Source organism: Giraffa tippelskirchi, chromosome 13 (genome assembly GCF_054371585.1).
Source record: "Giraffa tippelskirchi isolate mGirTip1 chromosome 13, T2T-mGirTip1v1.2.pri, whole genome shotgun sequence".
Lineage (NCBI taxonomy): Eukaryota > Metazoa > Chordata > Mammalia > Artiodactyla > Giraffidae > Giraffa > Giraffa tippelskirchi.
In genome coordinates, this window is record NC_137287.1 from 11390321 (window position 1) to 11414948 (window position 24628).

At 39.7% G+C, this 24628-nt stretch overlaps 1 protein-coding gene and 1 long non-coding RNA gene across 8 annotated transcripts in view; both read left to right on the forward strand.

Moving 5' to 3' along the window:
* Nucleotides 1-995, forward strand: part of LOC145532599 (uncharacterized) — a 185647-nt gene extending 184652 nt beyond the window's left edge. The window contains exons 2-3 of the long non-coding RNA XR_014073417.1: nucleotides 95-270; nucleotides 571-995. This is a non-coding gene — a long non-coding RNA (uncharacterized LOC145532599). The remainder of the gene's footprint in view (nucleotides 1-94; nucleotides 271-570) is intronic.
* AUTS2 (activator of transcription and developmental regulator AUTS2) overlaps nucleotides 1-24628 on the forward strand; it is a 1212852-nt gene that overhangs the window by 285737 nt on the left and 902487 nt on the right. For all 7 annotated transcript variants that reach the window (XM_081558012.1, XM_081558014.1, XM_081558015.1 and 4 more), the window contains exon 2: nucleotides 14463-14675. In XM_081558012.1, the coding sequence (XP_081414138.1) occupies nucleotides 14463-14675 (213 nt within the window). The remainder of the gene's footprint in view (nucleotides 1-14462; nucleotides 14676-24628) is intronic.

Below are 24628 nucleotides of genomic sequence, written 5' to 3' on the forward strand. Positions count from 1 at the left end.
GGTGTGGTAGTATGTGGGCACCTGGGTAAGAGCAAATTGGAAACATTTTAAGGAAGAAAATAAAAATCTGTACCTTATTATTTATCTGGATCAGATGTCTGCATATGAAGAGGTTGTCACTGGCTCATCAGGGTCCTTGTCTTGAATATATGGATGACAGCATCAACCACTCCTGATTTTTCTGTGAATAGAGGTATTGAGACCCAGAAAATGGTAATCTGGCCCTGAGATCAAGCCACAGAGATGATGGTGACACCTATCATTTTCCCAGTCAGTGACCTTTTTGTTTTGTTTTCTCTTGTATTTAATGGGGTAACTTATGTTATCTTTTGAGGATCTGTTCACCCTCTCTTAATATACAGGGGGATAGTAATGACTTTTCCAACAGTGTGGTGGGGAATAATAAGCTTGAAGGTTCTTGGGTGGAAATGTGAGAGCGGAGGAGGGATATGACTCGTAGGGTGGGGGAGCAACCCCTAGGGTAAGAGGAGCATTTTCGGTGTCTTCCTCTCTCTAATTCTTTTGTTCAAAAACAGCTCACTGTGCATGTCATTCTGTGTCCTCCACTAGGAATTCAGAGATGATCGAGTTATAACCAGTCTCCCTGTGGAGCTAAACCTGAGTGTTACAGCAAAGGACCAGTTACTGATTATTTTGCTCCAGCGGGCTTCCCCGGTGCTCAGTGGTAAAGAATCAGCTTGCAGTGCAGGAGATGTAGGAGACACGGGTTCGATCCCTTGTTGGAGAAGATCCCCTGGAGGAGGGCATGGCAACCCACTCCAGTATTCTTACCTGGAGAAACCCATGGACAGAGGAGACCGGTGAACTGCGGTTCATGGGGGTCAGAAAGAATTGGACACGACTGGAGTGACTGAGCACACTTGTTACACTGTAACAAGTACATTAACCGACCCTTTCCCCATCTTGTGCGTGGAATGCCTAGTCAGAAATGAGTAGTGACTCATTAAAAGTGGTATCATTAGGATTACACATCCTCTCACATGTGAGTGTGACCTCCTTTGGTTATATTTGAGTGGATGAGAAAGCGGTAGAAATGTGTGTGCTCTGTTACCCTCTCTCAAGGCATCATACCAGACTCTCTTTGCCCTCCAAAAAGCCTGAGAATTGCGTGGTGCTTACTTTCTCTTCTGGCTTCCTGACGCTCTCCTCTGTTGTGTGGGTTCCCCTCCCCTTTCTGGACTCGCCCTTTGTGTACATCATTGCCCTTAAGCCCTCGCTGATGAGATTTTCTGCCTCAGTCATGCTGTACTCAGCTTTCAGAATGCTGCTGTTACGGAGGAGTTAATTTTTTTTTTTTAAGGTTTCCTTTTCGTCATGCTGTATTTCTCAGATTATCTGGAGGGACTGTAATCCAATTTTAGGAATCCTTCAGGGCTAAGAGCCTAAACTGTTTTAAGCAGTAGCATCTGGTTGCCAGGGACTCAGCCGCTTTGAGCATGTTAAGGTCTAACAGCAGCCAACTCTCAATTATCTATGGGAATGGGAGACTGCTGGGACGTTTTCAATTCACAGAGTGTGCAAAAATCTCACTTAAGCTGATAGTTGTGATCTCATCCCATAACTGAATTTAGGAAAGCTTCTCAGCGGCTGGTTTTGAGGTCCTTTTTTTTCCTTTCCTCACTTCTGACAGTGGCTCCGCACCTTTGACAGGTGTCTTCATGTACTGACTTTGTCTGTGCTTGCACTCTCTCCTTTTTTAAACCTTTTTTTCTCTCTATTTGAATTCCTTTATGGCATATGCATCATTATGCATCATATATAGTATTTTAATAAGGTACTTGTTTGTTTTTACGTTTAGAAACGGTAAAAAGTCATGTATGTTTTCTTTCTTTGCTCTTTGATTTGTGTATTCATGAGAGAGGATGTGGCCAAACAGTAGCCAAGGTATTTGAATGAAAAATAGGACAAACTCTACTAAAAGTTAGCCTCTGAATAGCTGAGATTTGACTGTTATAGGTGAAGAAGACAAGGCACAACGTGAACTCCACCTTGACACTGACAGTGATGTGCAGACTGGGCACTGCTCCTGAGCCTGACTGAGACATTCATGTTCACAAGACTCACAGCTGAGTTGTTTTCAGTGGAACCTTCATCGTCTAAAGCCAGTCCTTCCAGTGTATGGCCATCCCTTTGTTCCAAGAATCTGAAAGATGAGTTCTTTCTGATGGACACTCAATATAATCAAGTAATTATGGTATCTAGTAATAATGATATGTCAGCTGTGCATGATAGCCAGTTGTGACATTTTAAAAAAGAGCTCTACTGAGGTATAATTGACACACTAGTAAATTGCCTGAATTAAAAGTGTAACATTTTTATACTTTTTACATGTGTGTACACCCATGAAACTATCATCATGGTCAAGACAAGGAAAATGCCCATCACCCCCCAGAAGTTTCCTCTTGTCCCCGTATAATCTTTTCCTGTATCTCCATGGGAACCACTAGTCTGTTTTCTGTCACTATTGATTATTTTACATTTCTTAGAATTTTATGTTAGTAGAATCATACAGAATGTATTCTTTTTTTATTCAGCATAATTGTTTTGAGATTTATTCATGTTGTAGCATACATAAATAGGTTGTTCCTTTTTATTGCTGAGTAATATTGCATTGAATGGTTATATCACCGTTCATTCATCTGTTGATGTATATTGAAGTTTCTCCCAGTTTTAGGCTGTAACAAAGCTGATATGAACATGCATGTACAAATCTTTATGTGGGCATGCACTTTAATTTCCTTGGGGAAATACCTAGGAGTAGAATAGTTGATACATATGGTAGGTATACTTTGAATTTCTAAAGAAACAGTCAAACTTTTTTAAAGTGACTGTACCATTTATACTTTCTACCAGTATATGAAAGTTCCTCTACATCCTTGCCCATACTTGGTATGGTCATTCTTTTTCGTTTTAGTCATTCTAATATGTATGTAGTAGATACAATTTACATTTCCCTAATGATTACTGCTGCTAAGCATCTTTTCATGTGTTTATTTGCCACCCATGTATCTTCTTTAGTTAAGTATTAAATCTTTTGTCCATTTAACAAATTGAGTTGCTTTCTTTTTATGTAGTTTCAAGAGTTTAAAAGAATGTATTCTAGATACAAAACTTTTTATCAGATACACACTTTGCAAATGCTTTTTTCTTGTGTCTTGTATCTTCATTTTCTTAACAATGTATTTTGAAGAGTAGAAGTTTACATTTTTGATAAGGTATAATTTATCAGTTTTTTTTTTTTTTTTGGATTGTGCTTGTGGTACTATATCTGAAAAATCTTTGCCTAACCCAAGTTTACAAAAGTTTTCTTCTAGGTATTTTTTAGTTTTAGATTTTAAACTAGGTTTATGATATATTTTGAGTTAATGTTTCTAATAGGTTGAGATATGGATATATGTATGTATATATCTGTATCTACATCTATCTATCTATCTATATATATATAGTTTGCACATGGATATCTACTTATTCCATTGACATTTGTTAAAAAGATTATTTCTCCACAGAATTGTTTTTGCACTTTTGCTGAAACCCATTGTTCATATATCAGTAGGTCTGTTTCTAGACTCTCTATTCTGTTGTATCGATCTGTTTTTCTATTTTTGTGATAATGCAGGGCTGCAGTTTTCATCCAATGTGAAATATAGCAATAGGAAGCATTTTGCCTGCTTTGTGCCTATCCCACTTTAGTGTAATACCTCATTGATTTACATGAGTTCTGGGATCCTTTCTTAGGTATTTCTAGCAGGTGGCAAAATGTCTGGCATACAGTAGTTATTTTTGATTTTTTTTTTTTTAAAGATGAACATGAGAGTCCCAAACAGGTTAAACCCAAGGCAAAACACCCCAAGACACATATTAATCAAATTAACAAAGATCAAACACAAAGAGCAAATATTAAAAGCAGCAAGGAAAAAGCAACAAATAACACACAAGGGGATCTCCATAAGGATAACAGCTGATCTTTCAATGGAAACTCTTCAGGCCAGAAGGGAATGGCAGAACATACTTAAAGTGATGAAAGAGAAAAACCTACAACCCAGATTACTATACCCAGCAAGTCTCTCATTCAAATATGAAGGAGAGATGAAAAGCTTTACAGACAAGCAAAAGCTGAGAGAATTCAGCACCACCAAACCAGCTCTTCAACAAATGCTAAAGGATCTTCTCTAGACAGGAAACACAGAAAAGGTTTATAAACTCGAACCCAAAACAACAAAGTAAATGGCAACAAGATCATGGTTATCAATATTACTCTAAATATAAATGGGTTAACATGTACACCCATGGTGGATTCATGTCAATGTATGGCAAAACAAATATAATATTGTAAAGTTAAAAAATAGATAAATAAACTAAAATTAAAAAAATGTAAATGGGTTGAATGCCCCAACCAAAAGACAAAGACTGGCTGAATGGATACAAAAACAAGACCCCTATATATGCTGTCTACAAGAGATCCACCTCAAAACAAGGGACACATACAGGTTGAAAGTGAAGGGCTGGAAAAAGATATTTCATGCAAATGGAGACCAAAAGAAAGCAGGAATAGCAATACTCATATCAGAGAAAATAGACTTTGAAATAAAGCCCATGAAAAGAGATAAAGAAGAACACTACATAATGATCAAAGGATCCATCCAAGGAAAAGATACAACAATTATAAATATATATGCGTCCAACATAGAAGCACCGCAGTATGTAAGGCAAATGCTAACAAGTATGAAAGGGGAAATTTACAGTAACACAGTAATAGTGGGAGACTTTAATACCCCACTCACACCTATAGATAGATCAACCAAACAGAAAATTAGCAAGGAAACACAAACTTTAAATGATACAATTGATCAGTTAGACCTAATTGATATCTATAGGACATTTCACCCCAAAACAGTGAATTTCACCTTTTTCTCAAGTGCACACAGAACATTCTGCAGGATAGATCACATCCTGGGCCATAAATCTAGCCTTGCAAATTTAAAAAAAATGAAATCATTTCAGACATCTTTTCTGATCACAATGTGGTAAGATTAGATGTCAAATGGACGGAGGAGCCTGGTGGGCTGCATTCCATGGGGTCTCGAAGAGTCGGACACGACTGAGTGACTTCACTTTCACTTTTCACTTTCATGCCTTGGAGAAGGAAATGGCAACCCACTCCATTGTTCTTGCCTGGAGAATCCCAGGGATGGCGGAGCCTGGTGGGCGGCCGTCTCTGGGGTCGCACAGAGTCGGACACGACTGAAGCAACTTAGCAGCAGCAGCAGCAGCAACAGGAAAAAAAAAACTATTAAAAATACAAACATATGGAGGCTAAACAACACACTTCTGAATAGCCAACAAATCACAGAAGACATCAAAAAGGAAATCAAAATATGCATAGAAACAAATAAAAATGAAAACACAACAACCTAAAACCTATGGGATTCAGTAAAAGCAGTGCTAGGGGGAAGGTTCATAGCAGTACAAGCTTACCTCGAGAAACAAGAGAAAAATCAAATAAACAACCTAACTTGACACCTAAAGCAACTAAAGAAAGAAGAAATTAAGAACCCCGGGGTTATATAGAAGGAAAGAAATAAAGAAAATTAGGGCAGAAATAAATGAAAAAGAAATAAAGGAGACTATAGCAAAAATCAACAAAACTAAAAGCTGGTGCTTTCAGAAGATAAATAGACAAACCATTAGCCAGACTCATCAAGAAAAAAAGGGAGAAGAATCAAATGAACAAAATTAGAAATGAAAATGGAGAAATCACAACAGAAAACACAGAAATGCAAAGGATCATAAGAGACTACTATCAGCAACCTAATGACAATAAAATGGACAATTTGGAAGAAGTGGACAAATTCTTACAAAAGTATAACCTTCCAAAACTGAACCAGGAGGAAATAGAAAATCTTAACAGACCCATCACAAGCATGAAAATTGAAACTGTAATCAAAAATCTTCCAACGAACAAAAGCCCAGGACCAGATGGCTTCATAGGTGAATTCTACCAAAAATTTAGAGAAGATCTAATACCTATCCTACTCAAACTATTCCAAAAAATTCCAGAGGAAGGTAAACTGCCAAACTCATTTTGTGAGGCCACCATCACCCTAATACCAAAACCAGACAAAGATACCAAAAAACAAGACGACTACAGGCCAATATTACTGATCAACTTAGATGCAATAATCCTCAACAAAATTCTCGCCAACAGAATCCAACAACATATTAAAAAGATCATACATCATGACCAAGTGGGCTTTATCCCAGTGATGCAAGGATTCTTCAATATTTGCAAGTCAATTAATGTGATACACCACATCATCATATGGTTTTTATCTTTCAATTTGTTTATCTCAATAGATAAAGAGAAAGCCTTTGACAAAATTCAACATCCATTTGTGATAAAAACCCTCCAGAAAGCAGGCATAGAATGAACATACCTCAACATGATAAAAACCATATATGACAAACCCACAGGAAACATTATCCTCAGTGGTGAAAAATTGAAAGCATTTCCCCTAAAGTCAGGAGCAAGACAAGGGTGCCCACTCTCACCACTACTATTCAACATAGTTTAGGAAGTTTTAGCCACAGCAATCAGAGAAGTAAAAGAAATAAGAGAAATCCAGATTGGAAAAGAAGTAAAACTCTGTTTGCAGATGACATGATCCTCTACATAGAAAATCCTAAAGACACTGCTGGAAAATTACTAGTGCTAAACAATGAATATATTAAAGTTGAAGAATATAAAATTAACACACAGAAATCCCTTGCATTCTTACACACTAACAATGAGAAAACAGAGAAATTAAGGAAACAATTCCATTCACCATTGCAACGAAAATAATAAAATACTTAGGAATAAATCTACCTGAAGAAACAAAAGACCTATATGTAGAAAACTATAAAACACTGATAAAAGAAATCAAAGATGACATAAATAGATGGAGAAATATATCATGTTCATGGATCGGAAGAATCAATATGGTGAAAATGAGTATACTACCCAAAGCAATGTATAGATTCAGTGCAATCACTATCAAGCTACCAATGGTATTTTTCACAGAAGTAGAACAAATAATTTCACAATTTGTATGCAAATACCAAAAACCTCAAATAGCCAAAGCAATCTTGAGAAAGAAGGATGGAACTGGAGGAATCAACTTGCCTGACTTCAGATTATACTACAAAGCTACAGTTATCAAGACAGTATGTACTGGAACAAAGACAAATATAGATCAGTGGACAAAATAGAAAGCCTAGAGACAAATCTATGCACCTGTGGACGCCTTATCTTTGACAAAGGAGGCAAGAATATACAATGGAGAAAAGATAATCTCTTTAACAAGTGGTGCTGGGAAAACTGGTCAACCACTTGTAAAAGCATGAAACTAGAACACTTTCTAACACCATACACAAAAATAAACTCACAGTGGATTAAAGATCTAAATGTAAGACTAGAAACTATAAAACTCCTAGAGGAAAACATAGGCAGAACACTCTTTGACATAAATCACAGCAGGTCACAGCAGGATCCTCTATGATCCACCCCCAGAGCAATGGAAATAAAAACAAAAATAAACAAATGGGACCTAATTAAACTTAAAAGCTTTTGCACAACAAAAGAAACTAGGTGAAAGTCAGGCTTCATAATGGGAGAAGATAATAGCAAATGAATATACTGACAAAGAATTAATTGCAAAAATATACAAGCAGCTCATGTAGCTCAATACCAGAAAAATAAATGACCCAATCAAAAAATGGGCCAAAGAACTAAACAGACATTTCTTCAAAGAAGATATACAGATGGCTAACAAACACATGAAAAGATGTTCAACATCTCTCATTATCAGAGAAATGCAAGTGAACCCCACAATGAGGTACCATCTCACGCCTGTCAGAAGGGCTGCTATCAAAAAAGTCTACAAACGATAAATGCTGGAGAGGGTTTGGCAAAAAGGGAACCCGCCTACACTGTTGGTGAGAATGCAAACTAGGACAGCCACTAGGGAGAACAGTGTGGAGATTCCATAAGAAACTGGAAATAGAACTGCCATATGACCCAGCAATTCCACGCTGAGCATACACACTGAGGAAACCAGAATTGAAAGAGACACGTGTACCCACAGTGTTCATCGCAGCACTGTTTACAATAGCTAGGACATGGAGACAACCTAGATGTCCATTGGCAGGTGAATGGATAAGAAAGCTGTGATACATATACACAATGGAATATTACTCAGCTATTAAAAGGAACGCATTTGAATCAGTTCTAATGAGTTGGATGAAACTGGAGCCCATTATACTATACTGAGTAAAGTAAGTCAGAAAGAAAAACACCAATACAGTATATTAATGCATATATATGGAATTTAGAAAGATGGTAACGATGACCCTATATGCGAAACAGCAAAAGAGACACAGATATAAAGAACAGGCTTTTGGACTCTGTGGGAGAAGGTGAGGGTGGGATGATTTGAGAGAATAGCATTGAAGCATGTATATTACCATATGTGAAGTAGATCTACAGTCCAGGTTTGATGCATGAAACAGGACACTCATGGCCGGCGCACTGGGACAACCCTGAGGAATGGGATGGGCAGGGAGGTGGGAGGGGGTTCAGGATGGGGGACACGTGCACACCCTTGGCTGATTCGTTCAATGTATGGCAAAAGCCACTATGATATTGTAAAGTAATTAAAAAATAAAGGCAAATAGAAAATGAGGAACATGAGAGGTTATTTTTTTGAATGCCATATTGATTATTTTGTAAATTCCTATAGGGTCTCCTTTGCTTATTTACTAAATAAGTTTAGGCCCTAAAAGTAGGTTTGTAAGTCCCATTTGTTCTGAAGTCCAAAGTGGGGGCCCAGTATGAACATATCCATGTAGAGTTAAGTTTTAAAAGAGTTGTTATGTCTTGTTTCTTTAATTTTCACTTCCTATTATCATTGCGACCTATTTTACTTTTTTTGCACTGAAATGATGGAATCAGTGTTTGTAAAGCCATTCAAAAGCAAGTACAAATGCAATATAATAAACCAACAGAGGACTTGACAGACTAAAATGACAGCACACAGCCAATAAGACGGTGACAGAGAAAGCGTGTTTTCTCTTTCTCCTGGCTTCTCTGTTATTTTCTTTGCAAGTCTCCGAGATCAAGTCACTATTAGAAGAGGTTCTGCTCAGATTGCACCCCTCTTACACATGTACGTACATTTGGGCACATACAGGCACGCATATTTGTAAGTGACGGGTGGCCCTCAGTTTAGATTGGGAAAATCAGAGAGGTTTTCTTTCTAAGGTCTGTTTCATGCACGATAGGCAAATTGTGCCCTTATTTTCTGTTTCTTCTGGCTTCATCTGTAATCAGCAAATGGAGCCCTGCAGCCTGCACAGTGTTCCGTCTGCAATTTGTTGCTCTCCCTTAGTTTGCACAACACCAGACCATCTCATTTTGAAATTCAAGAGTGGCAGAGGAAGCCTTTGGTGGAAGGTTATAATTTGGGAAAAGGGAAAGTCAAGAGCAAGATCACCTTTCCATCACCAAGAAGAAAGACTGGGTGTCGAAGGAAATTGCCACTATTAGTCGGTCTCTCAGCCTGCCTCTCAGCATATGCAGTGCCGTGACCCTGCCCTCCATCACCAGTGACCTAAAAATCACATAATTTCAACTGTTCACGAAACCTCTCCCTGTCTGTTGTACATAGCTTGTGCACTTACCCCCTCTATTGCCAGCAAGTATGTGTAAATCTTTTTACTCACAGCTAGCCTTCTGTTGTTGGCTGGCTGGCTTTCTTACTTCTTCTTGTGTGTGTTTACTCAGTCGCATCAGTTGTGTCCGACTCTTTGTGACTCTATGGACTGTAGCCTGCCAGGCTTCTCTCTGCCTTTTGTGATTGTCAGATGAATTCCTTAAAGCATTTTCGCCAGATCTTTTCCTTATCCTCCAGTCCTCCTCCCTTCTTAGTCTGCTAAATGCTTCCTTTGCTGAGTATGAGGCATAGTCATCTTATTTTTAAAAACCTCTGTCGATATTTCTGATAGACATTATTTTTCTTTTGGAACCATGGTAGACTAATGGCTCAACAGGCCTTTGAAAATTGCCATTCATCGATTCTAAAATGTTATTTTATACACCAGACAATCTTTTTATATTGAAGCAATACTTTATAGGCTGCCCAAGTTTCTTTAAGCGAATACTTAAATTAGTTGCTGATAATTTGTTGGTGGATGGATATATGCACACATACACGTGTATGTAACCATGTGTATGACTCTTTAGATTGTTAAAAGGTTGAGTAGTTTATCATCTATTTGTCTTTGAGTATCATTGCTTAAAGTGGACATTTTTTGTTTTCATTTCACCCCCAAGATAGCCATTGAGATGTTAAGTGATTATTTTTCTTCATACATAGCAAAAAGTCAGGATAGGTTTGTAGAGGAAGTAAATAAATAGCAGCCTGTTTATTTTCAGGAACTGTTCCAAAGTGTCTATGTAGTAATTTATAAATAAACCTGAATCTTTGAAACAGTAAAGATGCTCTCTAAAGATAATCTTTTAAAACCTCTTACATAATAAAAACTTTTTAAAATACTTCATTTCTTCTGCAGTGCAGCAACTATACTCCCATAAAAATTAATTTAAAAAGCATTTCATTTTTTCTTTACTTCTTAAGCTACCACCTCTGTAAACATCTTGAGACTCTCTTTCTTCTCCTCTCCCCCTCACACAGCCTGCATAGTTTAAGTTTAAAAATCTCAATATTAACTGGAGCTGAGATAAGATTTCAGCAGGTCTCTTACAAGCTAATTTCACAGCATGGGGTCCATTTGCTCTCTGTAGCTATTCTGTTGTGCAGTGAGAATTCCTTGATTAATATGCTGCATGAAAATAAAATGGATTTAGAAAAAAATTATACTATACTCTCATAAATATTAATTCACGTTTGTATGGAATTGCACATAATTCTCAATATACTTTGGAGCACCTTCAGTATGAAGAAAGATTTCGTTTCCAAAGAGAATGGCATATTTTTTTAAAAAAAGCACGACTGATACATTATTAAGTATCATTTGTTTATTAATCCGATACTCCACATCCATATGATGTAGGGCAGTAGGTGGGCTGTGTGACAGAACAAGGCATTTTTTTTCAGCCTGTGGGAGCTTATGTACTACCTTTAGAAGTGGTGAAACTTAATCATGTTATATAGAAGCAGTTCATGGTGGGGACTCACCTGCCTGCTTCTGCTAGTGTTGTCGTTATACCTGAGTGTTTTATCATGAGAGCTGACTAAATTGGTTACATGAGTGCTAAGTTGCTTCAGTCGTGTCCTACTCTTTGCGACCCCATGGACTGTTTAGCCTGCCGGGCTCCTCTGTCCATGGGATTCTCCAGGCAGGAATACTGGAGTGGGTTGTCATTTCCTTCTCCAGGTGATCTTCCCAACTCAAGGATCAAACTGGTGTCTCTAATGTCTCCTGCATTGGCAGGCAGTTTCCTTACCACTAGCGCCACCTGGAAAAGCCCCAAATTGGTTAAATGTGAGGCCAAATACTGAGCAGATGTCTGACATAGCTGGTTGTGGTAGTAGACCCTGGACAGAGGAATAGACATAGCAGACGTTTATTGAATATTTGCCATGTGTTAGGCATTGTGTGCAAAGCTCTAAGACTGGAATCAATGGCTTCGTGCACTTAACTTTGATCTCAGCTTGTCCCCTAAACACTTCCTCCCCACATCCTCATTGTCTTGGGAGAGCTGCCTTTCCAATGGCAGAGGGTAAACCATCTGCAGTGGTAGCAGCTGAAAGTTAAACCAGAAGCCACTCTTTTGCCTTATAAGATTGTTGTCTTTGATATATTTTAAGAAATTTTATTTATTTTTGGCCATGCTGGGTCTTTGTCACTTTGCATGGACTTTCTCTAGTTGCGGCAAGCAGGGGCTTACTCATCTTTGCGGTGTGCGGGCTTCTTGTCGCAGGGCTTCCCTTGTACAGCATAGGCCCTTGGTGTGTGAGGTTTAGTAGTTTTGGCCCACGGGCTTAGTTACTCTGCTGCAGGTGGAATCTTCCCGAACCAGGGATCGAACACCTGTCCCCTGCATTGGCAGATGGATTCTTATCCACCGTGCCACCGGGGAAGTCTGAATGTTAGATATCATCTTGCCCCAAAGATGAGGCCCTCCCCATTCTCTGGGACTTCCTGCTGTTTCTTGTGATGCTTCTTGTGTTCCACCAGTGCCTGCTTATCTGGGTTCCTTGGTTTCCTGTTCCTATCAGCATCCCTCGCTTGCTTCACTCACTGTGTGTCAGAGGCAGCTTGTAAAGATAGTATTTAAATCACTGTTGTAGTTTATAGATTTGGGTACGTTAGCTAGTGGTCTTGCTTATTTAGCAAGCATTAATTTGACCATCTGTTATTTGCCGGGTTCTGTAAGTGAAGCACTGGGGTTACTGATGCTTAATACCTGACCTCATTCTTTCAGAGAATCATGCTACCAGCTGCCTCAGGGCCTTTGCACAAGCTGTTCTCTGTGCCCAGACTTTCAGATCTAAGTCAAGTGGCAGTCATCTCAGCCACGACACCCCTCCTCCAGACAGACCACTTCCCCCTATTATAGCACCTGTGATCTTTCTTTTAAAACAGCTCAGTTTGCAATTACATATTTGTGTGATTTGATTAGTGATTTGATTATTTGTCCCCTACTTTCTAAATTCCATGAGGTTGGGGTCTTTTTGCCCCACAGAGTTGTTTTCTCAGCGCCTGTAGGATAGTGCTGAGTTTGTACTTGGCATATAAAGGGTGCACAAAAAATATTTGTTGAATGAGTGGAGCCCTGAGAACATTGCTTTGCATCACCAAATGTTTTCCTTTAACTGGTAACATTGGGAGGAGGGGGTGTCGTGTCCTTCAACTAGAAAAGGGAGGAATATGGAAGAGTGGGGTTTTGAGGTCTAGGAAAAGCAGATGTAAAAGTCCAAGGTCCCCAAATATGGCCATGGCTAAACTGGGGAAGACAGTAAGGAGCACTGTGTATGTCAGGTCAGGAGTGCGGAGATATTGGGAAGATGCAGAAGAGATGACTACCCCCCAAGAATGTTGGCTGTGAAGGAAAAAGGGAGTGGTATTTTGAGAATGAGAAAGGGATGAAGGGGAATTTTTGTTTTGGTCTTACTGTATTTTTAAATGTATGTTCAGGATCATAGAAACTGAGAAATTGTGTGAAGATGAGGCTCCAGGAAGGAACATTTTCAGTGTAAGGAGGAACACATCCGTCTGTGTGTGCTTAGTCACTCAGTCATGTCCAGCTCTTTGCAACCCCATGGACTGTAGCCCACCAGGTCCTCTGTCCATGGAATTCCCTAGGCAAGAATGGGTTACCATTTCCTCCTCCAGGGGATCTTCCTGACCCAAGGATAGAACCCGAGTCTTCTGTGTCTCCTGTATTGGCAGGCAAATTCTTTACCCCGAGCCACCTGGGAAGCCCCAGGAACATGTTCAGTCATAAACAAATGATTGAATACCAAATCATTTTAATTTTATTGCTCAATGTGTATATTTCTCAGGGTTCTAAAGGACTTTGACAGGTGTCAATCAGATTGTATCTGAGCCCATTTTCCACGTGGGCTCAGAGTTGCAGGGACTTACTCTGGGGTTCATCGTGAATAATGCCAGTGTCAGAACCCAGGTCTTCTGCATCTCAGGATGCCCTGACCTGCCTGCAGGCACAGAGCTCACCTGTGTCCTGGAACCCTTGTCTGTAGTTCCTACAGGTGCTGTCCCCTAGTCTAGAAAATCCATTACCCTTTTCCCACCCTCTCCCCTCCCCCGGCCACAGCCAGGAACAAATGACAAGTTACTGTTGATCTTGGTGATGACATGGTTGTTACATATTTTGCAAAGGAGATGGGCATTAAGGAACTTGGGGTAAAAATATGATGCATTAAGGAAATATTTTAATCTTGTGAATTGAGTTTCTTTCTCCCTGGCTCACCTCCACCTGGTCCTCCTGGTATGTTCAGTCTTGTGCTGATATTTTTGCATCGTGCATGCACTTAGTACTCCTTTTCTGAAACATAGTTGGTGTACCATTTTGGGAAGTGAGTGTATTAAGCCTGCTAGGGGAATAGTATGTGCTGGACCCAGCAGAATCAAATGGAAAGCTGCTCTCCCAGGCAGCAGTGAAACCGCTTCTAATGGACAGATACTTTGTGCTTTGGTGAGTTCCCCACCCCCATCCCCTCCAACAAGATTAGAAAGGATACATGTGTGGCATTAGGGATTCAGAAAACTTGAGCTTAATTTCAGGTAGTCTCATACCCCACTTTCTTTCCTTTACCTGGCTCCCTTCTATTAACCCCATTTAGCCTCTATTTTGAGTGTGACGCTAGCTACCTATGTAACCACCACTTCCCTTTCCTTCTCTCTCTTTTTTCCTACAGAAAGATGTAGCACTTAAGCCTCAGGAACGCGTGGAGAAACGCCAGACCCCTCTGACCAAGAAGAAACGAGAAGCACTTACCAACGGCCTGTCCTTTCACTCCAAGAAGAGCCGACTCAGCCACCCGCACCATTACAGCTCAGACCGAGAAAATGACCGGAACCTCTGCCAGCACCTCGGGAAGAGAAAGAAAATGCCGAAGGGGCTCAGACAGGTGAGGACGCTTAGGGCTTGTTCCATCCTGTGGCTGCTCTTCCTCAGGTGCCTGCTTGTCTGTGGTTTTCGTAACAGGTGGAGAGGAGATCCCTGGTGGGTACTGGAGGGCTTTCCTGCAGAGCCATGTGTTTGCTTCTAAAAGAATATTCCAAAACCAAGCACTTTGAAACTTAGCACGGTACCCTTTCAGTCACATGTGCTCTGTGTAACAGAGACTGATGCTCGTGCTCTTGGCATAGAGGGCAGACCGATGGAGGTCTTGGTGATGGTCCAGGTAGACTGGCTTGCAGGGAGAGATCCTCTGGGGTAGAGGAAAGTTAACAGGCAGATCTGATCCTGTACACTGTGTGTATCAAGGTCCTAAAGTGCTAAAAATGGTTGTCTGTATTCAGGCACGGGACCCTGCTTAAGATTTGTATTTTCTAGGGAAGCTCAAATACTTTGGCATGTGGGAGAGCAGTAGTGAAGAAATGAGGGCATTTAGGTGTCCTCCCCAGCCCATAATTCAGAACTGCCTTTGTGATCTGCCGCTTGTATGAAAGCCTGGTAGTAGAGCTTACTGGGCTGTTTAATAATTAGGTTTCAATGATCCACAAGAAAATACAGCTCTTGGCATTTGGGGAACCCTTCTGCCTGTGGAAATCCCCACATGAGATAGATTAATAATGAGAAGTGAAGGTGTTTATACCAGTTTTTCAGCACAAATCCAGAGGCTTTAGCACCTGCTGAGTTACCTGTGTCCTGGGTGTGTTTTGTTTGTTTTTGGAGGGACCACGGGGTGAGACTGACTGTCTCTTGAAGGAAGCAGAGGAAGGGAGTGTGGTTTACAGAGCAGGTGCTGCTAATTAGAAGCTGAACAGGTAATTTCTAGTTTGCAGATGTTTCTCTGCAGAGCGAGAAGATCTAGGATCATACAAAACAGTGGTTCTAAAACCTCACAGATGATTAGAGTCATATCATGAGCCTTATTAAACATATTCCTGGCTTCACCCTAGGACCCGATGAATCAGAATCACTAGGCATTTTGGCGCAGAAGTTTGTAGCGTTAGAAATTTCCTATTTGATACTGGTCAAGCCAGTTTGAAAATCATTCTTATAAAGAATCAAGAACATTTTTCTGGTGATGAATTTTAGTCAAAAGTTTGGAAAAATCAAACTCTCTAAAAGATTTAGTGGGCAGTTTGGTGTCAGAGTTGAACTTGATGGGTAAACTTCTGAAAAAATACATCGAGCGATGGATTTCAGCATGGACTCAGAAGGATCGCAGGAAAGTGTCCCCGATTCTAACACATTTGGCAGTTTTTCTTTGTCCTCAAATAAAATGCCAGATTGGAGCTATAAAAGTAATTACTAATATTTATCTGATACATAGCACAGTAATCACTCAGTGAAGGAGTTCCTGTAGTATGGTCTATAATTTTCACAACAACCCTGGTGAGGAGATGATATGATATTATGGTTACTTTACAGATAGGAAAACTGGGGTATAAAGAAATAAAGTGACTTGTCTGAGGCACTTAACTGTGAGGGACAGAGCCAGTGTTTAGACCTAGGTTTCTCTGCCCTGCTCTGTTTTTATTGTATATTGTACTTCCCATGGTTGATAGAAGGACTCCAGGTCGTGGGGTGCAGGGAATCTACAAGTATTTTTAGAAAGTTCATGGGTTGGTTTGATCAGAGTGGGGAGGGATTGTGATTATAGAAATGGCCTCTGAAAGCTCAAGAAGAAAATAGGATAAACTCCCAAGTACAGTGAGCATAGAAAAAGAACTTGGTAAGTCAAAGGAAACCACATTTGGATGAAGATTAAAAAAAAATTTTTTTTTTTCTCTTTTTTTGGTCAGAAAGTGGGGTGAGGTCTAGGTTCTGTAAAAGATAATGTGCCTGTGGTATTTGTGACTCGCAGACCAAGCCTCTCCCTGTGAGCTATGTGGGAAAAGTGTTTTTTCCAATGTCTGGAGATTTCTCTGTGACCACTGCCTCTCCTGGAGGTCCTCCCTCCCACAGGGTGGGAGGAGGGGCTTCTTATCTTTTCAGGCAAGAGATCAGTTTAATTCTGAGCCTCCACAGAGCTGTGGTTCCTTATTCTTGACTCTCTTACTCCCAAGCTTGATCTGACTTTCTGTTCTTCCTCAAAATTCTTCTTTCTACTTTGTCCTCTAGTTGAAAGAGACTCTTGCTCTCACAAGAAGGCTGGGACTCGTCTGTCTCAAATTCTAGTAGCTTTTTGGTCTTAATGATCAATCTTCTGTTGGTACTAATGGTATTTGAAATCAAAGGTATCCTTGTTTCAGGGAAAATATTTGAAAAGCAATTAGTCTGACTCACTTTTTATGAATCACAGAGAGGAAAAGAATGAATTGTATTTTTGGCCTGTGTAAGAGTTTTAAAAACAAGTGGTATTTTCTTATCTTCAGTGTTGATGCCAAAGAATACTATCCAATTTAAATTTTTTTTTTTTTTTTCTTCTTAGTAGGAAGGGAAACCAAAGTTGATAATTGAGGTAAAACTGTAATGCTTTTATTTGTAATATTCCTAGCATCATATGTGCTATTATGAAGCCCTGAGCAAAGCACTGTCTATTGCTGCCCATCTGTAAAATGAGAGTTTTAGACTAGAAGGTTTCTCAGTCCCATGATTCTTTAAGTTTATGAATAACACAAAGATACTGAATATATAATGTTGCTGAAATCTGTAATAGAAGACCATCGTAAGCCTGAAAGTAATTTAATTTTGAAGTCTGTAACTGGTTGGCTCTGTGAAAACATTAAGGGGAGAGAATGAGATGCATTCCTGGTGTGTCAGCCCAGGTAAGTGCTGTCCGTTGTGTGATCCTTGGTAAAAGGTGACACACAGATGTGTTTAATGGTTACAGTATCTACTGTATCTACAGTATCTACTGTTCCACAACTTGTGCTAAGAATGTCTGAGCCTGCTTTCCTACCATGCCAGATGTCTGTACACATCACACTTACTTCCACCACCCCACCCACTCCACCCCATCCTACCTTTGCCTCTTTCCAGATAAAGTAGCTGAATCTTAACTGTTTTAGCTAAGAGGGGACCTTGAGATGGAAGTGGGCCTTGAGGAGAATTTCTAAGTTAATGGATTGTTGTTCAGTGCTTCTCATTGAGGGAGTGATAAAATTGCAAGAGCCACAGATAAAAGAGGGCAGCAGGAGGTGAGAATTTATTCTTTATTTTTGACTTGGTGACAGTGGATTAGATTTGAATCTTATTAGGAATTGGTACTCCCTAAGCAAGGAACTTAATGTGCAGCTTTCTGTAACTGTGGGGAAGATGTTACTCCTTAGTGCATAGAAAATAAAAGGTGTTTTTTTTTTTTTCCTGAAACTTCATTGAAGGCAACTAATCTTTTCACTGTGAGAATGCAAGTACATACTTTTTTTTAAGAGAGATGTGTAGTTCTGAAACTAAACTCCCTTTTCCTTCTCTTGCCTGATTATAAAACCTCACTTCTCATGAAATTTTTCCATACTGTTAAAAGAAAGTGTTTTTAACTAGCACTTAGCTACCTCAGTGGTATGTAACTGTTGGGTTATGTTTTTAAATATAAATACATACTGACTTAGAAGATACTGAACTAGCAGCTGTCTTATAAAAGGTTCCACTTTTTTATATGGCAAATTTGAAAACTTTACTTTACAGAAGGGTTTAAAAAAGTGAAGGAAGGGACAAGTTAACTGTTATACAGAAGAGTGCATGTCTTTCTCATCTCCTTGTGCTTACGTTTGTCCTATGCAGAATTATTTGCTCACGATGTGAGTACTCAGACATTATATTACAAAGTTTTGGCTCTTACTAATAAGGGTATGGTAGGTTCCCCTCTCCCCCAGTTTGACTTAGGAGTGGGAAAATCAAAACAGAGGTTGATAGGTCCTCTGCATAAGAATCTTGACTCTTTTAATTGGGAAACTACCAAAGAACACAATGAAATCATATGGGCTGCCAAGCTTTCCAACCAAGTCTTAACTTCTGCAGAAGCTAATCTTTGGGAAAACTTAACTCCTCTAAGGGCTGTGAGTTTAGTTTTCTTTCAGTATGTCTGACTTCCAGACCACAGGGGATGCTTTAAAATTTTAATACTTTGTCGCTGAAAACACTGAGAGCCAAGGGGTTTTAAAAATAGAGAAGCGATGGGGAAAAGTTGATAAGGGTTCAGAGGACGCTCAGATTTGGCTCTGAGTGAATATTTCTAAATCTCCATTTATTCCGTTAGTCTGTCCTCTCTCTCTCTAGTATGAACTGAACCAGAGGAAATAGTCCTAATTGAACTAGGAGGAATTTTTAGGTTATATGAACTTTCCTAACAGATACCAGGATGAATCATCAAAATAAATGCCAGAGTCTCCCTCCTAATTGAATTTTAAGTTCCCAAAAGCTATTCATCTAAGGACAGAATTTCCCAGAGAGAAGCAACCTATTGAGATTGCTTCTAGCAGTAGGTGAACACTTTGGGAGAAAAATAAAAAGATTTGGGAATATTTTAGGAGCCCAGCAGTTAGACTCTAATCTTGCTGGTGAGAATGGCTTGTGTGGGAATGTCTTACATGGTTTAAATATCTTTATACAGGTTGATCTGGGTAGGTTTAGCTTGTAAGGAATGAAAATTTTCTCCTTTCTTTGAAAATCTGTTAGGATGGAGTCAAACTTGGTAGAGGATTAATAGCTGACATTGTAGATACCACTGTAGATGTATACTGATTTCTAGGAAGAGAAGGGCTTGATCCCAGTGCCAAGTCTTCAGAATTAGAGCTTCATGCGGTGGCTGTGCCTGCTTTGTGTATTGGCATTGCATGTTCGCCTTATTTGAAGTAAGTGGTTGTGTTGGTCAAGGGCCCAGGAGACTCAAGCCACCAGCTGAGCTTGTACCTACCTGATGAAGCAGTAGGTCTTGCCCACACTGTTCACCTTTGAGATCATTTACTACCACAGGTGGATCCTTGATCTCAGTGAATTCAGATTGTTGGAAGACTCCTCGGTGACATGACATTTGTTACTAGCAGAAATTCACTTGCAAAGGTGGATTTATAGTGGAAAACTTTGATTAAACAGATCCAGTTCAAGTCACATTGCTGAAGACCTGCTGATTAGTTCTGGGTGGAAATCCAGGCTGAAATCACACAGGTATTTATCCAGCTTGACTCTAGGGCCTACAAGGTTCTGGGAATCAGAGCATTTGAAACACTAATGTAATTAGGTATTATACTTTAGTAATGAAAAGACACGGACTTTTCTAGGTGCTCTTTCATAAATGCATTTGTTATAATAGTTAAATGACTGAAGGTATATTGAGCTGATATCAAGAAATGTGAGCTGCAGTTAAATCATCTTCACTTCATGCTTCAGAGTTTCAAGTTTAATGTGTTAAGTGGGATTTCATTTGCTTTTTAAAAAGTATAGTCATGTGAAGTTTACAAAAGTAAATAGTAAAGAAAATTCTTCATTTTTACCTTGCGATGCATTTAAGTTGCACACAACTGTTTTCTCTGCCCAAACTACAGAAATGAGAGTAAAAACATATAAGAAAAGACTGGGAGTAAGAGTAGGGAGGAGACTGGCTTGTAATAGCTTTTGGAATCTTGATTGACTTGAAATAAGGATAAGATGCCAGTTTTTAACATCTTGTTTTTGGGGAGCCTCCAACTCAGGCTGGTCTCTTTTCAGAATTAGTTGTATTTTATATTGGAGGTATCTGTTTGGTATTTAGGAACCTCGGACTATTATAACACCAAACTGTATGAAGGTTTTTGATTTTTCTTTTTTTTTTTCTTGCGCATTTAGAAGCAGTGAATTTATCCTGTTGAGTTCTCGGATTTTTGTTTTGTGTCTTTTCTCATCAGCTCTGCGTGTTGCTGAGGTGTTAGTCACTCAGTTGTGTCCTGCTCTTTGCGACCCCGTGGACTGTAGCTCACCAGGTTCCTCTGTCCATGAAATTATCCAAGCAAGAATACTGGAGTGGGTAGCCATTCACTTCTCCAGGGAATATTCCCAACCTAGGGATTGAACCTTGGTCTTCTTTATTGCAGGCAGATTCTTTACCGTCTGAGCCACCAGGGAAGTCCTCTTAGCATGTTGCTAAGAGGGAGCATGAATATCACTTGACTTCAGTGAGACAGATGTTTGGAGTGAAGTGGCCAGTAATAAAATTTTATCCCAAGTGACGTATATAACTCTTAATTAAAATTTAGTAAAAATCAACTAAAAAAGGACGTAGCACATTGACTACCAACCTCATAAAATAAAACCCATAGAAAGAAAATAGGCTGAATTGGAAAAGGAACTGCAGTTGACAGAATGGGTAGTAACTTAGTTTGAGTGATCCTGAAACATATAGAAATTGTTTCATAAAACAGTGGCATTCACTAATCCCAAAGTAAGAATCTGTTATATGTATGTGTGTATGGAACTTTGTTAAGGGCTATTTAAATATTCTGTGTGTTGTTAGAAGAGTAGCATGGGTGTTGATGGAAATGGTGCTCAATTGTACCTGTCGGGAATTCTTACAGAACTGGTGATCAAAGGGTGACACAGCATGCTTTTCTCTTTACAGGACTTCGTCACTACACTTCTGATAGTTGATGAGGGTAGACAGCCTCCATTTCTTTCTTTATATTAAAACTGCCTGTGTTAATGTACACTTTTCCCTCTTCTGAAGATACAGTGTTGTCTGCATGTGGCCAGATCTTAGCTTCAAAAGGTGAAATAAGCCTCCACGTGTTCTGCGTTCTAATCTCCACTTAACGCCGTCCCATCTCCACACAAGTCTGTACATGACAGGTATTGAGTGGGAGGCGGGAGTGGGTGGGTGGCTGCGTGGTTTGCAGTGGTGTCGGTGGGGAGCTGAACAGATGGTGGTGATAGCCACGTGTTGCGAGATTCCCGTGGGAGTTGATGGTGGTGACAGGCGACTCACAATGTGCTATTTACAGTTTGGGTTTGCAGTCTTTCAGTGACATCTGAATGCTCTTTAGCAACTGCTTTCATTACTGCCTTTCGAGGAGCTGCTAATTGAAAATGAAATTGTGGGTGGGCTTTAAGGCAGGCCTAGGCAATGCGATATGGTAAATGTTACTTGAGAACTGTTGGATATTTTAAGGCCCAGTTTGTAATTGTTTTTCCAAGAAGGAAAAGCTGAAGGTGCGTTTGAAGGTTCAGTATGTACACACAGGCAGAGCTGAACGTTTCATCCTGCCCAGAGGGCCAAATGTGCACTCATTGGGCTGGAAACCAAGCCATCTGCCCGGGGCTCACCTTCGTATGGTTCACTTTAAATGTGTATAACCGTGTAAGGTTCTTATTTTAAATCTGCTAACATCTTGTAGTAATCACTGTTGGTTTTTTGTAGGATATCTTCCTTCTTTCTTCCTCTGCTGTTCATATAGTTACTGTGCAGAAGAAAATGATGATCTCATCTCTTGAACTTTGAGGTATTATATTCCAGGTATTACATACAAGTTTTCTTCCTATAAACCTTTTCCTATCATACAATTCTGTTGAAGGCAGTTGAGGCCTCCAGGCACAATGAGAGAAGAGGAAGATGGAGGATTTGATTGGACTTTGACAGTAGGTGATGTTGATTTTCTTATGGGTACCTCCAGCTGCGGGATTGTCATTTGTACCTCATCTTTGGAGTTGTTAGCTAAAGCGTCAGTAGCATTTCTGAAATGGTAGCTTTTGTAAGTATTTATATGAAGAATTATTTTATTGCCCGTTCTCAAAATAGCTTTGCACAGAGAAATCTTGTGCTGGACAAGGAATGACCTTCCTCTTGGAAGTACTGTTAGTTCTCTTTTTAATTAAATATGAAGATAGATTCAACATTACTGCATTCTTTTTAGCTTTCCCCAAACATTTCAGTGAATCCTGCGAGACAAAACCATCTGAATTATATGCTTTATTTGAGTAGGGCTGATACTGCTTTTAGAGAATCCCTGAGTGGCTAAGGGGACCTTGATGACACACCCCTTGCTGTACTTAACCCTCAGTCCCATTAGACCTGGCTTGCCACAGGAACCCAACTGCTTTAATGCACTTGAGTTACTGCTGTACCCTAACGATGTTTAAAAGAACCTATTTGGGTATTCTAAATTAACTCTGGAGCTTTTTGTCTCTTGATGACGATTTTATACCAGGCAGATATAACAGAATTCTTGCAGGAGTTCAAGGTGTTTTAACACCTAGGAGTGTGTGTCCTCGTGCTAGTCATTATGAAGACATACACCCACGGGAGTGGAGCCACAGTGACTCACAAACTCGGGGAAGTCCTGTCCAGGCCCGCCTGGTGTCTTTCAGGAGCCCCACGAGCTCTGCCATGGGACCTATGGGAACACTTGACCCACATTCAGTGATCTTGACTCTGCCGAAGTTGCCACTTCTCCCAAGCTGCTGCCAACCATGACACTGTTGTCGCCAGTCATCCTGTGACCATTGTGCACCTGTGACTGCTCAGGAATCACTCGTGTCGCACATCTTGAAATTATCTGGTGCAAGGCTGGATGGTCCTAATTGACAGTGATGGATCTGAGAGGCTGAGATTGGCTGAAATTAGATTGAGAAGCAAGTAGCTGCATTTTGTGGATGAGAACAAACAGAATAAAGTTGCTCACAGGATGGTCTTTGGACCACCTTTGCCAGAACAGTCTTGCGGCTTTTGCAGATTTCTAGTCATCACCTCTGACTGGTGGAGCCAGTCTTTGGGGTGGGGATCAAAGTATGGCACCAAGTTCCTCAAGCAACTCCAGTATAGGAGCTACAAGAGGCATACTTCTAGTAAACTGAATGTGTTCTTTTTTTTTTAATTTGTGTAAAAGAGAAATTACTGTGCTATTTGGAAAACTTGTAACAGATCTTAGTTTTTAAAACCACATCCTGTTCTGAATAATTTTATCCATACTAGGACCATATTCTTGTTCTGCATATTTACTAATTGAGTTCTTTTTCAAAATTTTATTGGAAAAAAAGAAATATTAATTCCAAATACTATAGACATTACATGACAAAAAGTTAATGTATTCCAAATGCCTGCTTTTTGATAGCTTACTAGAATGTAGTCTCAGTAGCAGAGTTATGTTGTATTCTTCTTGCCTTAAATCCACCAGCTCCCTGAAAGAACACAGCTTTTTATACATCTGGTAACTGGAGTTTATTCACTACTTTTTAAAAATTTCCTCCTCCTTCTCTTCTACTTTTTTTTTTTTTTTTTGTGGCCATACCTCACAGCATGGAGGATCTTAGTTCCCTGACCAGGGATCAAACCTATGCCCCTTGCAGTGGAAACACAGAGTCTTAACCCCTGGACCGCCAGGGAAGTTCCTTTTAGGTTCCACTTATTGCTTTCTTCTTTCAGCACGGCAGTGGCATTTTGCTCTTAAGGTTTACAAGTTTTAAAATCTTCCATATTGTAAAAATCAGTGATATTTGGTGGTGGTATTGAAGGGGCAGGTGGGAATGAAATCTGAAAATACTGCCTCTGTATCAGATGTGCCTAAAGAGTATTGAGTATTTTCTTCATTAGTAAGAAAGCTTCAACATAATAAAATGTTATCCTTGAACTTTTGGTTTGGGTTCCACAAATTCAAAAGGAAATATTTTCCTTCTAAAACCAAACAAAACGAAAGCCCTCGGAAGAAATTTTGTTTAAGTAGCAAAACCTATACTTAGGGTTTAACAATTGCCTGAGGTGTGTCAACAGTAGGTAGCATTTATTTTTAATGCATTGCTATGAGACTACAAATGCTATTCCCCCAGAGATGAGTGCAAAATGATCCCTGAACAGTTGCTAATGAAATTATCACACTGTATGAATAAGACTATTAATAATGACTTTCTGATGTAAAAGAAAATGCTGTCATCAAATTTCCCTAAGACATAATGAGGGTGATGAGACAAGCCTCTGCCTCTTGGGTGACACATAAAGCTGGGTCATGG